Source organism: Drosophila elegans, unplaced genomic scaffold (assembly GCF_018152505.1).
Source record: "Drosophila elegans isolate 14027-0461.03 unplaced genomic scaffold, ASM1815250v1 contig_149, whole genome shotgun sequence".
Lineage (NCBI taxonomy): Eukaryota > Metazoa > Arthropoda > Insecta > Diptera > Drosophilidae > Drosophila > Drosophila elegans.
In genome coordinates, this window is record NW_024545513.1 from 16,973,530 (window position 1) to 16,990,294 (window position 16,765).

Genomic DNA, 16,765 nt, shown 5'->3' on the forward strand with positions numbered 1-16,765 from the left:
CAATCGTTTTTAAAAATTAAGTTGTGATTAGCCAACCTCTCGCCTTGTGAAAAGGTATTATTATGTATACATATATACTATTTTAAAATGACTTATTTGATTTTTTTTATTTTAAGATTTACTTGTTGCGAAACGGTGGTAAGTTTTCAAAAAATATTGCAAGTAAAGGCGCATACGCCAGTTTGAATATAGTTTTAATAGGATTAACATCAAATTTTAAAATCTCCTTAGTGGGCTGTAGTTGAAAATGTGTTTTTTTTTTATTACTTTAGGAAACCTTCTCATTGAAACAAACCCTAATAATATAATTATTTTTGCTTTGTTTTAATTTATTATTTAACATGATTAAGCGCAATTGATTTTTGAATTTTCTTAATTTTTAATTTTACAACTTTTTGATATTACGTGAGAACTTGATTTATATTTTGGCAAGTGCCTTTTTTTTAAAGGTAAACATTTATGTAAATTTCTTCTTGACGCAAACCTAAACAGTTTTGGCTTAAGTTTAAGCTTAACACAATTGCGCCATTTTAAAATAAAATTCTAATTTACGCAATCGTTTGCAGCACTGTTTTGGCCCGCACGTTTACCAACACTGAAACCAAGCCCACCAGCTGTTTACATCGCTCCATCTCTCTCGCACGCTTTTCGCTGCTGTGAGTTTCTTTTTTTTTTTGTGTATTAAACAAATTGTTTAAAAAGAACTCCAGTTATACAGGCCTAATGGCGGTGTAATTGAATAGTGGCTGTAAACAAAAGAAGAAAGTGGGCGGGAAGTGCAACCTAAACATTTGGCGATACCATTTTGCAATATGCCAGCGACCAATCAACGAGGCCACAACAACAACATGGCGCACCTGCAACAGAAATCTTCATGTTGACGTCAACAAAGTGAAATTCGATCAAAGAGAATCGTGCCGATAAAGAACGCGCCCAAAGAGGAGCACAACAAACGGATAGCCGGGCTAAAGAGGAAGCGCCGAGGAGGAGTCGTACGATCAACATGTACTCCGAATGGGCCTCGCTGTCCGCCCAAATTACGGCCAACAGCTGCGGCGCCCAATGCTTCAGTGTCCTGAACAAATTTCCCGCCTCCGCAGGACGCGAGGTGGTCGTCTCGGTGGTCAAGCAGCTGGGCACCAATCTGGGCATCACCCAGAACGCGGAACCCAGTCACCTGGTCAAGGACGAAGAGGTGGGTACAGGTGGCTAGGAGGAGCCATCTATGGATGCCGATTGTACTAATAGAATCCTGAATGTCCTGTATTCTTTAGTTTAAAGATATATGTACTTACGGTTATTCATTAACTTCCAATGGTACATCCTAAGATCATAATATATTTTATAAGCAGAGGAGGAAATAGATAAAAACCTATAAAAGCGTTAGTATCCAATAGTAGTATCCAATATCTTACATCTATTTTCTCTGAAAACTATAAATAAGATAACTGAAAACATAAACTTAGGGTTATTAATGAATTTCCAATCCTAAGATCATAACATATTTATATGCAGTGCCCAAAAAAAAAGAAAGAAAGAGGAAATGGAAGAGGATCATTGTTGGCAACTTAGGATACAGATAACCCTTTTAGAATCCTGGATACCATGGAAACGATCCTATAAAACATATTGTTAGGGTATTAACTTATATCCAAGCGCCACAGAACACAGATGTGATTTATAGAAGATAGGATTATGGGAAAGGCTTCTATAGATCTGATAAATAATAAAGCACATACTAATTTTCATCAAGTGATGGTCACATCATATTGTATATCAAACGCAGATTGAAAGAATATTTTAATCAATATATAATTTTCGAAGTAAAACCGTATAGAAAGCTGTATATTTCATGGACAAACAATAAATTAAATTTGTTTGGATAAACAGCACACTTCAAAGTTTGTTTAGCGAATGCACTATTAAATATGTAATTGATTAAAAAATAATGTTTTATTGACTGTAAATGCGCACAAAAGCATCCATTAACTGCATAAAATTGTGTATATAATTACTTATGCAAGGGCAATTAATATTCCCTGAATAAGAAAGCAATATAAAATCATTGTTTGTTTGTTTAGTCTAAAATAGTCTATTTATAGACAACTTAGGTGGTTTCTGCGAAATACAACATAAATTTAACTTTTAATAAAAGATTTCGTTAAGAAAAAGTGTAGAATTCGATGGAATTTTTCGAAACTGCACTTTAAAATCAAAAATGAAATTGGAACAAAAGCTTTTGAAAATCTTTTTATAATTATTTTATTATATTACGATAATATAATTATTAAATCGGTTTCAATAGTCAATTTAACTTCAAGGTTTTTGGGACACTTTAATACACTTAATAGCACTTATTTTATTCTAGGTAAAATGGTGCATGGACGTGATCTGCTTTGGTCTTTCGTTGCCGCTGCAGGAGCACGAGACAATCAAGGACTGCGTGAATGTGTACTGTGAGTGGCTGACGGCACTGCATCCGCAGCCCAGGATCAGTGTCCCGAAGCCGATCTGTGAGGATGCCAACCTGTATGCCCGCCAGATCATCAACCACTTCCACAATCTGTTTGTGCCGCGTCAGGGTGAAAGTAAGTTGGCACCACTGGACCACCTTATGGCCTCTTAGCTTAACCCTTGACCCCGTATTAATACCCCTCTAAATTTCAAGTCTTGCCATTTCTATACCAAACCACGCTTGGTAGGTTGCTCGAATTGTTTACGAAATTGTACTACACTCAAGGAAAATAATGCCTAAGCTTAAAGAGAATATGTATATCATACATCACTTGAAATGGTTACAAATTCTGTAGGATTCTTAGGCAACATTTGTCCTAAAAGTGAACTTACCATTGAAATATTTAAAATCCAAGACAAATAGTAAATCCTTGATGACTTCCAGGTGCCGACACCATTAAGCGGCAGGCAGTGCTCTGCCATAGGGTGTTGCGAACCCTTCAACAAACTGCCCAAATATCGCAGCTGATGGACCGCCAGACTTGGGACACCCTGCTCCTCTTCCTGCTGGCCATCAATGAGATTCTGCTGGCCCCGCCCACCGTCAAGGATGACGTGGGCGATCAGCTGTGCGAACGCGTGCTGTCCGTGCTCTTCGAGGTCTGGCTGTTGGCCTGCGTGCGAAGCTTTCCCTCGCCCTCAATGTGGAAGACTCTGCAGGAATCGTGCGCCATGTGGCGGCATCGTGTGGCCCTTGTGGATCAATGGAATCGTGTGAACCTGGCCCTAACCGCTCGCCTGCTGGAGTTCAGTTATGGTCCCGCTTTTCCCCAGCTCAAAAATGGTGGGTTTGAAAAGACTTTGCTTTGAACAGAGCTCAACAGAGCTTGAGATATATAATCGACCAAATTTGTTAACAAGTTTAAACTGGCACCCTATGAGATTTTTAAACAATTCAAAATACCCAACAAAAATACAGGTTTTCCAAAGTATTCCTACTTTAAAGGTACAACTTATAATCTGATTTAAGAAATTTACAAAGTTCTTTTGACATTTCTTCAAACATAAAAGACTTTAAAATATCTGATAAAAAAGAGATGTTAACAAATGTTTATAATAACTTATCTTCTTGATCCTTTGCAGCTGACGAGGATAACCAGCTGATACCCATTGGCATGTCCAATGATTGCGTGGCCCAGACGTGGTACCGCTTCCTCCGGATGATTGGCAATCCCACGGCCCTTTGTTCGCCACATCTCATCAGCAAGTCATCGCACTTCGTACAGTGGGCCCTGACCCACGAAAAGGGCGCCGAGACGCATCAGCATCCGTGTCTGCAGCAACTGCCGCAGATCTTCCTCAATGCGATGAAGGGCATCTCAAGTCAAGTGGACGCCTTTCTAGGTAGGATTAGTGGTAGAAATAATTGGGTTAATCCCTACAAAACCCGGTACTCCTTGTGTTAGATTTCTTTCTGTTAGATTTTTAAGATTTTTTTTTGTTGTTGTTGAAATAGTCATTACTATACTTACATTTCCCTAGTCTCTAGAAAGTTTTAACTACTTCGAACTTAAAACATTTTGAGTGCCGGGTTTGTTATAGTCGGAATATCCGACTTGGACGCTCTTACACGTTTAGCATTAGTTTTGTGGTAGGCTAGAGCTCAGTACTTTTCTCTTTTCTCTTTGTTCGTTTGTTTATCTCTGACTTTGCTAACCCTGAAAATATTGTATCTAAACCGTAATTGCTAAAATCCTAAAATGCTCAAATGCTAAAATCCTCAAATGCGTAACTGAAAACCGATTGAAAACCGATTGAAAACCGATGCAAAACTAGGCGTTTATCAGCCGCCGCCGCAGCAATCGGATGGCGTAGTTACCAATCTGCTGGAGATCCGGCACTCGCTCAACGAGGCCACCTCCACGACCCTGCAGCAGTTCATCCACTCGAGCAGCGCCACGAATATAGCCAATCAGCACCAGGCGAACCAACACCATCACCATCACCTCCACTATCCGCATTTGCATTTACATGGCGCCGGTAGCTTTCTGCGCGACAATTTCATGAGCAATTCGGCCAGTTCTGCTCTGAATGCCATCATGGGTCACCATGGCGGTGGTCACCACCATCACCACCACCACCACAACCACAATCAGCAGCAACAGCAGCAGCAGCTTCAGATCAGTGCCTCGCCCACCAGCAATCAAATGTCGACGACTGGTGGCTCCGCCGTGGGCAGTACCAGTGCCGGTGGCAGTCATTCCGCCGGAGTCGTTGGCAGCATCTCCTTTGGCAACACCACGGAATCATCTGGAATTGGTCCGGCTGCCTCTGCCACGCCCACTCCGCCACTGCAACGACGCCTGGCGAAAAGCTTCAGCGTGGCGCCGACCATCACACAGCAGAAGGGTGCGACTCTCCACGTAGTATCTCTATTTGGAAACCACCGAATGTTGTACTTTTTGTTGCTGTCACCCCAAAAACAATTTTTAACTTTTAACCTGGCAGAGATTTTTTAAGGTTTTCAAAAGTAGCATTTGAGAGAGAATTTATTTTCTTGTATATTCTCTATTAATACGGATAGTTGAATATATTAGTTAGTTTAGTGTTAATAGATTGCTTAAAGAAAATCCGTACAACCAGTAAAGCCTTGAATTTCCTATTCTGGTATAATAATTCTTCTTGGATATACAAAATCTGGAGAACTTAGTTAAAATTTGAAGTTTTAAGAAAATCAGTATAAAAAAAAATTTAAAAGTCTTTAAAATTGTCACTAAGAGGACACTTTTCGTAGATTTTTTAGGCTACGGTTTTATTGAGATATTAAGGTAAAAGTATTTACTTGAAACAAACAGTTATGTCCAAAAACAGTACCCAGAAATGAATTTTCCTATACTTTTTGTGGAGTAAATGTGAATATTAGGGATTAATCTTGTGAAAACTTAACTTAAAAAAATTTCAAGCAAAATCCTTATTTTATATCTTGAATTGTTTGTAAGTATTTACTTAAAACTTACAGATAAGTTAGGAAATATATCGAAAAGAGTACAAAAAATATCTTGCCTATACTTTTTATGGAATAGATGTGAACATTAGGGTTCAGACAATCATCATTTAAAACTTAAGAGTGTAAAAATATACCCTTTTTTGGGGTATAAAATAAAATATTGGTTTCTTTTCCAGTTCTATGAGTTATTGAGCAGACTTACCCATAGAAAACCCATCTGCCAGGGCATCTGAACTTCGGTGCACCGAAGCCAAACTTTGCAACCTTTAGTTATTTTTTTTTTTTTCTGCCATGGCGTGCTACTGAATTGAACTGACTTGGTTTGTTTCTGCTTGCCTAGATGTTGTTTGGCTTGATCCATTGCCACATTTCTCCCAGACAAGTTCGAGTTGGCACTCACGAGTTTTGCATTATGGCTTTTCTTTTGTTTTGTTTTGTTTAGTTTTTTATTTTATTTCTTTGGCATTCTAATTTTTTTTGTTGTATAATTTGTTCCGTAGCATGAGTGGAATAATCTCGGTGTAATTGCCCGGCGCGGATGAGTCGGAGTCGGGGCCGAGTAACTGTTGCCACTTTCCAGCGTCGGATTATGCATTGTAATTTATCTCCAAACGCCCACAATTATATAGCATGTTCCCTTTGTATCACTGTATCTCTGTATTTGTAGCTGTAGCTATATCTGTATCTGTATCTGTAACTCGCGCTTCGCATATCTGTATCTAATTTCTCTAACAATTTCTCACACTTGCTCTGCTGTGCTCCACTCCACTCCACTCCACTCCACTCCACACCACTCCACTTACCCATCGCAGGCTTGAGCAAGACCTCGCTTATTGGCCTCACCGGCGGCGGTGCACGCAACGCGATCATCAGCAGCAGCAGCAGCAGCAGTACTACGACCAACACTTCCAGCACCGCCGCTGCCAGTGGCGGCACCACCGGTGGTGTCTCCTCCTCCTCCTCCTCCTCCACCTTCTCCTCGACGACCGCCATTGGTGGCTCCGGTGGCGGCGGCGGCGGCGGTGGAGCAGGAATCCCAGCCGGCCCGGGAATCCCCGGCAGCACGGGAGCGGGCACGGGCAGCGGATCCGCTCCTGCCCCGGCGCCCACCACTCCCACGTCCACGTCGGGTCCGCCGTCGGCGAGCAGCAGCATCAACTGTAAGTGCACTGGGGAGAGCAGGCATCTGATCTTGGCTCATATGTACCCATTTGAATAATATCTATTACTGTTTACCACAAATTTCTGTGGAAAGTATCTATAAACTGGTTTGCAACTAATTTTAATTTATTGAATACTGTTTTATCAAAACGATATTATTAGTAAGGTTTTAAAGGGCTGTAAAAAAATTTGATTATTAAAAAAAACGTGTTTAGACTTTGAAAAGTTAACTAAAAAGTTTAAAAAAAATGCATACTTTAAATATGATTATTTTATTTCCAACTAAAAGTATATTTTGTAAATAATTAATATATGTTTTCTATAGTTCAAAAACTTATAATTTTCAAAAAGTATTTTTTTTAATAAATTATTTGTAATTTAAAAACGTTTAGCTTGAAAAAAGTCTTTTTTAAATATATTCTGTAATTACAAAGCTTGTAATTCGAGAAAAATAATGTTTTAAATATAAATTCCAAAAGAATATTTTAAAAATATATTTTCTTTAATTTTAAAACTTAAACTTAGTATTTTCATAATGTTAAATGCCAAAGAAGTCTAATTTGAAGTGAGCTCTACTAAGAATTAATTAAAAAGCATAAGAGCCAAGATCAGAATGGCGGGACTAAGTTCAAAATCACACGATAAAATCATTTTCGGATGGTTTATATATTAACTAATTGGATCTATTGTTATGTGTGTGTGCTGTGTGAACCGTTTGTGAGCTTCTACCGCGCGACGCCTAACAATCTAAATCTAACAGATGTTCTAACCGCCCCCCATTGCCCTCATTGCTTCTCTGTCTGACACCATTTGCTCTCTCTCTCTCTCTCTCTTTCCCACTTCCACTCCCACTCCTACACCCTAAACCCATACATTTACCGGCGATCGCAGCTCTGCCGCTGACTTCGATGGGAGCGGGCGTTGAGTTGGCCGTGGCCAGGCCCAAGTGCAACAGCATTCTCCACGTATTCCACGAGTGGCTCTTCGAGGCGGCGCACATCGGCGGCGACACTTGGCGCCAGAACCGCAAGAGTAAGTTCCGGTATCCGGCTTCAAAATAAATATATTTATTTTTTTTTCTAATTTTTTAAAATATTTTTTAAATAGATAGTTATTAATATTTAAAGCTACATATTTGAAACATAGTTTCCAAGCTTGGTTTAATTTTTTCATACAGGTTTACAATAATTATATTTTTTATTTTTAAATATTTCTTACAACAATATATAGTATAGTATATTAAGCGCTTTCAAAATTTTGAAAACATATTTTCACTTGGTGTCAAAGCTTAGTTTTATTTTAGACTCTAAAAGTTTGAGTTACTTTTTAAAATATTTGTTTAATCAATCAGTTTTTTATTTTTCTTTATGACAAAAATTTAAAAAAGTAACCATTTAACATAGGTATATATATTTTTCCAGAATTTTAACTGAGATATGTTAGGTCTTTATAATTAATATGTTTTAAACTGTGTAAAAAAGTTTCTGTTATGTATTTTAGAAATGTGTAGATAATAATTTCGATTATGTAGATTTTTAAACCATTTAAATTTCAATATCATTTGGATTAGGGATACAAAAAAAACTCAATGTTAACTTTCTTTTTGTTTTTCCATCTGTCCCAAAAATAGAGCAGGCATGCGAGGCCAGTAAGCGGCCGTCGTCGATGATCATGGAGCACCGCAAGGGATCCATTTCGCTGTCGCAGCCCAATTCGCTGAACGATCCGCAGTCGCTGCCGCCGACACTGACCATTGACAAGTACGAGTCTGGACGGGCCGAGGCTATTGGCACACTCTGCAAGATCTTCTGCGCCAAGAAGACGGGCGAGGAGATCCTACCCGTCTATCTGGCACGCTTCTACATGGCGCTGCAGCAGTGCCTGAAGATCACGGAATCGCGGGAGTGCGACGAAACGCTGGCCAGCATACTGCTCCACTCGAGCGACCTCTTTCGCTTGGATCTGGATGGCATCAATGTGCTGCTGCCGGGCTTCATTGCCGCCCTGGAGATTGTGCTGCCCGACAAGGACCTTAAGCTGAAGACCCAGTCCATGGTCTTCAATCGCACCGAGTTACGTCGCTCGGCCATCAACATCCTGCTGTCCATCATGGTGCTGCCCCTGCACTACCAGACGTTGCCCATACGGGATCTGACCAGCGAAACGAGCGAGAAGTAAGCGGGCTAAAATTGAGAAAGAGACAAAAATTAATCTCATTTGGATTAGCGATGACAAAAAAAAACTCACTGTAATCTCAATCGTAAACGATGCAGCGGCAGCTCTGGTTTAGATATTTTTTTTATCAGACACATGGAGTGCACTAATTTGCCTTTTATCCTTTAAAAAAAAAAATAACTCACGATGCAGCGGCAGCTCTGGTTTTGATATTTATCGAGTCTGCTGCACCGTGTATAGCCAGCATTACTTGTTTATTAATCAGAAACATACTCCATGTACTTATTTGCCTTTAATCCTTAAAAAAAGAAAATAACTCACTGTAATCTCAATCGTGTGCAGTTGTAAACGATGCAGCGGCAGCTCTGGTTTCGATAGTTTATCGTGCCTGCTGCACCGTTTATAGCCCAGCATTACCATTTTATTAATCAGAAACATACTCCATTTATATCCTACAGAATGTACACCTTCATACAGCTGAAGTCGCGGCTGATGAACATCCTGATGAACGCGCTGCAGGTGGAAACGGATGCCCAGAACACGCACATGCTGCTGGGCGGCCTGTTGCTCTGCGTCCAGGATGCCGTCACCTTCGAGGAGACGGAACTGGGCGGCGGCAATGCCAGTCTCTCGCACAACTCCAGTGGCGTCCAGCACCACGAGGCCAATTTGCTGAGCTCCGGTAAGTTTTTGGCGGCTCCAAAGAGCATCTTTCCCCCTTTGACATGCTCATTCAATTCCATTTTGATTTGTTTGGAATTTGTTGTATTATTTAATTGCTCTTGTTTTTTATTCGCATTTCCGTTTTGGGCCTTTTTTGTGTGTGTGTGCTTGTGTGTGCTGATGCTGATGCTAATGCTGATCTGATGATCTGATGATGATCAGCGTGCTCGGAGCGTTCCGCTTCGCTGGTCAGCGCTGGCACGGCCAGTTTGGGTGGCCAGACGACGGCCACCATGGGAGCGGGATCGGGCTCCATTCGCGACACCGCCTCCGCCCACGATTATCCCAGCCTGACCATTTCGGATGATATGTCATTCGAGTTCGGCCAGGAGCTGGAGGGCGTAACCACCTATGGTAAACTCTTTTTCTCACTTTTTTTTTTTTTGGGTTTTTTAAAAGAGTTTCTGTTATGTTACGTATTTGAAGAGCTTATTTACCGACATTTTAGTAAGGTAACTTGGTCCTTCATTCATTTTTACATTATATATTTATTTGACTAGATCCTATTTTATTAAATTTGTTTGTTTTTAATTTTTTCAAGACCTAATACCTAACATTAAGGTGTTTAAAGAGCTTTAAAAGACGTTATCCATTTTATCCTTAGTTAATTTTTATGTTTTAAATTTTTTCTGACAAAACTCTATTTACTTAATTTGTTTTTTTGTTTTTGTAAGAGAGTTTCTTTAATGTTAAGTATTAAAAGAGTTTTTTTAAATACATTTTTGTAATTTTACTTGGTTTACCATATAATTTTTATACGAAGTAAAGTAATCATTTTATTTTTTTTTTATTTTACTTTAAGCTGTTATCTTTGGATTGACACAACCAATTTAATTTTGTATTTATCTTTAATCATGTTTTTATAATTTTTGAACTTCACTACACATAAACAATTGTGTATATATTTGCAGATAATGCCCATGCCCTATTTGTGCGCGCCACGTATTTGGTTTGTCATCGTCTGATCTCGTCGTGGAAGACGGATCTGAATGTTTCGCTGGCCGCCTTGGAGCTGCTGTCTGGTTTGGCCAGGTTGCATATCCGGGAAACAGGTAGAGTGTGCTCATCTGGAATTGGCATATAATTTTAGTGTATACTATATATGCTCCTGCAATGGCTTTATTCAGAGTTTATCAAACGATTTTTTTAAGACTTTATCCATTTATTTAATCGAAGAATGCCATTAACACACAAAGTTAAAGGGTTTTATGAATCTATAGGATCACCCCGATTTATTAAATTACTAGAAACTTAACGCATTTATTTGCTATTAACACACAGTTCTCAAGTAATTTTTCTAGTCTAAGGGATATGATTTGTTAGGGTTAAATTTTCGGAAGACGTCTGTTTCCATAAACCTTTGCAAGGGCATTTAAGGTTTCGGTGCGACCGAGGCTATACTTCCTTTCCTAATTTTAATGTTGTTTGTTTTCTGTCCACCTCTGTTTGTTTATTTTCGAACTGTAAACGTGTGCGTGTTCTTAAAAATGTTAACCCTTTGGTGTGCCAAACACCCCACTCCCCACCTTAACCCCCACGAACCCTTAACCCTCCGTAACTGTTTGCTTTTGCCGTGCAGCCAGGAAATTTACAAATGGTAATTGATTGACAAAGCCAACTAACCTAACTAACGCCACTTTCTTCTGTCTTTCTTTCTTTCTTTTTTTTTTTTAATGCGTTTCTTTTCCTAACCGCCATCGAAATCCGCACCACCATCACTGCACCACATCCCGAAAAAAAAACAAAAAAATAACCCACTAAAATAATAATCTGACCCAAAATCATCCATCGTCCATCTACTCACGACGATTGCAAATTTGTTTCTATATATATTATATATATATGTATATTTAATTTTGCATCTCCCAACCGATAACGAATGTATATAACCCACCACAATCGCAACCAAAACCACAATTACAACCAAAACCACAACCACAACCAATCATCCACGTAGACACATTAGTGAAAATATACGAAGCTAGTCAGAATCTAACGATAATCTCCTCAGACGCTCTAGAGTGCAAGCGGGCCGTGAAGTGGATCTGTGACTATATCTGCTACCAGTGCTCCCGTCCGCCGCCGGCGCACAGCAAGGATCTGCATAGCACCATTGTGGCGGCGTTCCAGTGCACCGCCGCCTGGCTGATGCAACATCCGTATCTGCTGCAGGACAAGGATTGCCTGCAAACGGTGCTCGAGGTGGTGGAACTGGGCATTTCGGGCACCAAGAGTCAGACCAAGGGCACCGATATACCCAAGTTTAAGGACGAAAAGGAACTGAAGCCGGCATCGATGAGGGTGCGTGATGCTGCCGAGAATCTGTTGACCATTATTCTGGAGCAAGTGGGTTACTTTCCCAGCGAATGTGGCCCGGAATCCATATCCTCGCTGCTCGATGAGTTGGCCCTCATGAAGCATTGCAATTCAATGGTGCCGGCGGCGGCGGCCAGCAGCGAGCAAGCCATTGCCAAGTTCAAGTACTTTGTCACCGAGAACTCCACCATATTGGCGCTGCTCGAGGAGCCGCTGGGCAATGACCAGGATCCCCAGCCCACGGTGACTTGTAAGTGACACAAAAACCTCTACCAGGAGGTGCTGGAAATTGACTTATGACAGTTTTATTTGGTTAAGCGATGACAAAACTTCGGCATGCTGAAGTTCATATACCCTTGCAGCTATTGCAAATATTAAAAATATTCTTGACAATATTAAAATTATCATTTACTTGCTTTTATGTTTAAAAACATTGAAGCTATGATGATTTGCAGCTCAATTATTCGCTAGTTCATATGGCAGCTATATGATATCGTTATCCGATTTTAATAGAATTAAAAGCGTAATCCTGAACTGTCCAATTATTAATTAGTCAAAAAGAATTTCTAAAAAAAATTAGAAAATAAAAAAGTTACATTTTTAAAGTTCCCATGGGAACTATACGTTATAGTCGTCCGATTTTGATGAAATTTAAACCGTAATTCTGAAATATTTGACTAGTTCTATATGTCGAAGAACGAAAAAAAAAAGTTTGATTTATTTTTCATTTTTTTTCCCGATTGTTCCTATGGTAGCTATATGCTATAGTCGTCCGACTTATATACTGCCTGCATTAGGAAGACATATTTTGGGAAAGTTTCATGCTGATAGCTTTAAAACTGAGAGACTAGTTTGCGTAGAAACGGACAGACAGACGGACGGACAGACGGACATGGCTAGATCGACTCTGATCAAGAATATATATATATTTTATAGGGTCGGAGAAGTCTCCTTCACTGCGTTGCAAACTTCTGACTGCAGTTATAATACCCTCTGCAAGGGCATAAAAAAGTAGTTAAATGTAGTTTTAATAAGTTTTGCTAATAGGTTTTCCCCAAATTTTTTGTAGTACTCATACGCGGTCCATTTGGTCGACATGCGTGGACGATGCAGCTGCGCCATCTGCCGCGCAGTAAATCGGGGATTAAATACCATGCCGTTAATCCTGGCCGGCCCATACCCATGAACGATGTCACCCAGCGGCCGGAATGCGAGCAAAAGAATTTCCCGGACGGTGTGGACAAGGTGCAACCATGTGTGGCAGACTACTCCATACCGACGATCGAGCAGATGCGTGAGCAATACGGTGCGGCCAGCATTCGAGAGCTGGAGGCGATGCTGGAAACGCAAAGCATCCATGAGAAGTTGGCCTGGGCGGAGGCGGACACCAGTGCGGATAGTTTGTCGCATGGACAGGAATGTGTGCCGCCGGCGGTGTGCCACGAGTTCCATGCGGCACGGCTCTTCCTCTCGCACTTCGGTTTCCTTGGCTTCGAGACGCGCAATCCGCACAATCCCGCCGAGGCATTGGGCAATCCGCCACAGCGACCGCTCATCGTGCTGGACACCAAGTCCACGGCCTTTGCCGCCGATCTGGAGCGACTGGACAAGCTGAGTGCCCGGACGCACGACACCGTCTATGTGTTCTATGTGAAGGTTAGGCTAACTACAGAAGCTTTTTTTGAAATTTGAAATTTTGAAATTTTGAAATACCCAACTAATGATCGTTCCACTTTCTATAGTCCGGACAGACGAGTGCCCAGCAGATTATCGGTAATATGTCGGAGGAGCAATCCGCCGGCCATGATCCGCACTTTGCCAGCATGCTGCAGACCTTGGGCTGGCCAGTTCAGGTCACGGAGCACTCCGGCTGGACGGGTTTTGCCCACAATTCGTGGTCACTCAAGGGAACGCCCGAGGAACAGCAGCTGAAAATCAATACGGCCGCCAATGAGCTCAACTACAATGGGTCGCAGAGGGTGCTCTACTGGGCGGATGTGTCCTCGGAAATTGCCTTTGTGGTGCCCACGACGTGGAATCTACGACATAATAGCGACACCGGTGGCGACGGTGCAAGTATCTCGAGTGCAGATCAAATTGGCACCAGCAATGTGTGGGCACGCGGCGAGGCGGATGGCATGAGTGGATTGGCGAAATCCAAGTCAAGGAATCTCAGTCTGGAGCTGGACACTCACAATCGTAGGGAGCCTGGGGCCAAGGAGCCAGTGCCGCCGACCCGGCGAAAGGGTAATGTGACGAAGCCCACACTGTTGGCCCAGGCGCCGGCCAAGATCTTTCTGGTGTGGCTGGAGAGCTACGAGGATTACCTCAACTTTCCGCTCGAGGATGTGCTGGCCTATACGCGCACCGGCGAGGAATTGCACACGCTGCAGCTGCCCCGCGCCACCGACTGCCATGTGATCTTCGTGCACTCGCTGCTATCCGGATTGCTGAGGGTCAAGCTACAGGGTCCGCCCGGGCGGATGAGCTTTGCCACGCCCCTCGTCGATGGCATGGTGCTGAGCCGGCGGGTCGTCGGCAATCTGGTGCGACAGACGGCATTAAACATATCACGCCGCCGGCGACTGGACAATGACAAGTGAGTGGGCGGGGAAACTACCTCTTTTTTTTTTTACCCTTATAATTACCCTTTCAATCAAGACATTTGCGAATCTATAAAGTGTAAATATTCTTGATCAGCATAGACGATCTAGCCATAGCCCTTTGTCCGTCCGTATGCCTGTCCGTTTGTCCGTTGCTACGCATGATAGACTCAGTTTTAGAGCTAACTGGATAGTACTTTCTCAAAAGTTTTCGTTGTATTGCAGGCTAATATATGAAAATAGTTCTACATCGTAAAAAAAAATTGATAATTTTGTTGTTTTTAAATTTATATTATTACACTTTGAGAATAGTAATGTATTGTTATCATTACTACTTTTATTTTATTGAAATCGGACAACGGCATCATAAAGCTTAATTTAAAAAATTAATACTTAACTGTTTTTCAATTTATACAAATATACTTTGATATTTAGCATTGGTTTTCAATCACAGTTTTAATTGTATTTAAATCGGACAACGTTCCATAGAAACGATCGATTGTTTTCAAACATAAACGCATACAAAACGAATTACAATCGTTTTAAAGATTGTTTAATTTTTGTTATATCTACAGTCGTTTTAAAGAATATTTAATTTTTGTTATATATATTTATATTGTTAGCTACCAACCGCCGCATGTGCGACGACGACTCAAGGTGCAGGACATTGTCCAGAAGTACAAAATGGATCTGAGCGAGGCCGAGCTGCTGGCCCATCTGTTCCAACGTGCAATTTAGCCGGCCTTCGAAAGTATTAACCAATATAACCCGATGGGATTAGAGCCAGAAAATGTCGGTCCATGTCCTTGTCTGTATTAACGTGTGCTTAACTAAAAAACTCCCACTAATAAAACAAAAAAAAGATTCGTATTCGGTGTCCACTGAGTGTTACCCGAAAGATAATCGTATGCTAATATTATTATTTTTTTGCTAATAAATCGAATTATACTTTGTAAAAGTATTTGTAATATTACATGCCATGCGTGTTTTTGGCCTGGTCATTGGGCAATCCGTTGTAAAACTGTGAACGGCGGAAACAATGGGTGTCGATTGGGTATAAAATATCCACATAATTGGCAGCAACATCCGAAATCAATTTGCCCCATACCGAGATGATCAGAGATGATCAGAGATGGTCAGAGATGATCGCGTGAAACGGAACTGAAAGTGAAAGTACAAGTAATTATTTTATTTTTTTTTATTTTTTTTTATTTTATTTTATTTTATTTTATTTTATTTTATTTTATTTTATTTTATTTTATTTTATTTTATTTTATTTTATTTTATTTTATTTTATTTTATTTTATTTTATTTTATTTTATTTTATTTTATTTTATTTTATTTTATTTTATTTTTTTATTTTATTTTATTTTATTTTATTTTATTTTATTTTATTTTATTTTATTTTATTTTATTTTATTTTATTTTATTTTATTTTATTTTATTTTATTTTATTTTATTTTATTTTATTTTATTTTATTTTATTTTATTTTATTTTATTTTATTTTATTTTATTTTATTTTATTTTATTTTATTTTATTTTATTTTATTTTATTTTATTTTATTTTATTTTATTTTATTTTATTTTATTTTATTTTATTTTATTTTATTTTATTTTATTTTATTTTATTTTGTTTTATTTTATTTTATTTTATTTCATGCTTTTCTAGTGCATTTTAAATTTATGAAAATTTCAAAATTATTTGTTATACTCATATGCAGTAAAATTTGCTAATAAAATCAAGGAATACTTATTTTTTACTTCTTCAACTATGACCTCATTGAGCAGAAATCAGAATACGAAGTCTTGGGTTAAATAAATGAAACTATTTTTTTTTTAAATATACTTTGCAAAGTAACTAAGACTACTTTTACAGGTTGTGTTTAAAAAACTTAATTAGTTGAAAATTTGTTTTCTTTTTTTTAATTTTTCATAGGTAAAATTAATTTATTTAATTTATTTATTGGTTTATTTTATAAATTGGTATAAAAAGGCGTAGTACTGTTTGAAAATGTAATTTAAATTTAAACCTTATTTAAATGCATTTAAAATAAATGGAAACTATTTTAAATTTAATATTTACAACATTAGCTAAAATATTTTATAATTAAATCATGCTATTTAATATGCATTGTATTTAATATTTTAAATTAACTTTTAATTTATATATAAAATATACAATTTGAAATTTAATAGCTAGATATTTATCACAATCTTTAATCAGTTTTTGGTGGCAAAATAATCCGTTATTATAGATGAATCTAAAATTGAAAAATTCTTGAAAATATGGTATTATTTAAATTTTGAGGAATACCATTCAAAAGT

General features: G+C 39.1%; 1 protein-coding gene across 16 annotated transcripts; it reads left to right on the forward strand.

The window, feature by feature from the left end:
• The first annotated feature begins 614 nt into the window (after positions 1-614).
• On the forward strand, positions 615-15,412 carry LOC108137661 (ral GTPase-activating protein subunit beta). 16 transcript variants are annotated; one of them, XM_017259498.2, is made up of 17 exons: positions 615-1,195; positions 2,369-2,588; positions 2,669-2,698; positions 2,900-3,298; positions 3,598-3,858; positions 4,291-4,863; positions 6,274-6,621; positions 7,514-7,654; positions 8,253-8,796; positions 9,256-9,479; positions 9,683-9,874; positions 10,432-10,572; positions 11,100-11,117; positions 11,532-12,086; positions 12,906-13,492; positions 13,579-14,435; positions 15,063-15,412. In XM_017259498.2, exons 1-17 carry the CDS (start codon positions 1,004-1,006, stop codon positions 15,175-15,177), a joined length of 5,397 nt encoding a protein of 1,798 aa, XP_017114987.1. In that variant the 5' UTR covers positions 615-1,003; the 3' UTR covers positions 15,178-15,412. The 16 variants fall into 16 exon arrangements, with proteins under 16 accessions (XP_017114987.1, XP_017114985.1, XP_017114989.1 ...); XM_017259496.2 differs by lacking the exon at positions 11,100-11,117 and having other exon boundaries at positions 11,478-12,086; XM_017259499.2 differs by lacking the exon at positions 11,100-11,117 and having other exon boundaries at positions 616-1,195.
• The last annotated feature ends 1,353 nt before the right edge of the window (positions 15,413-16,765 follow it).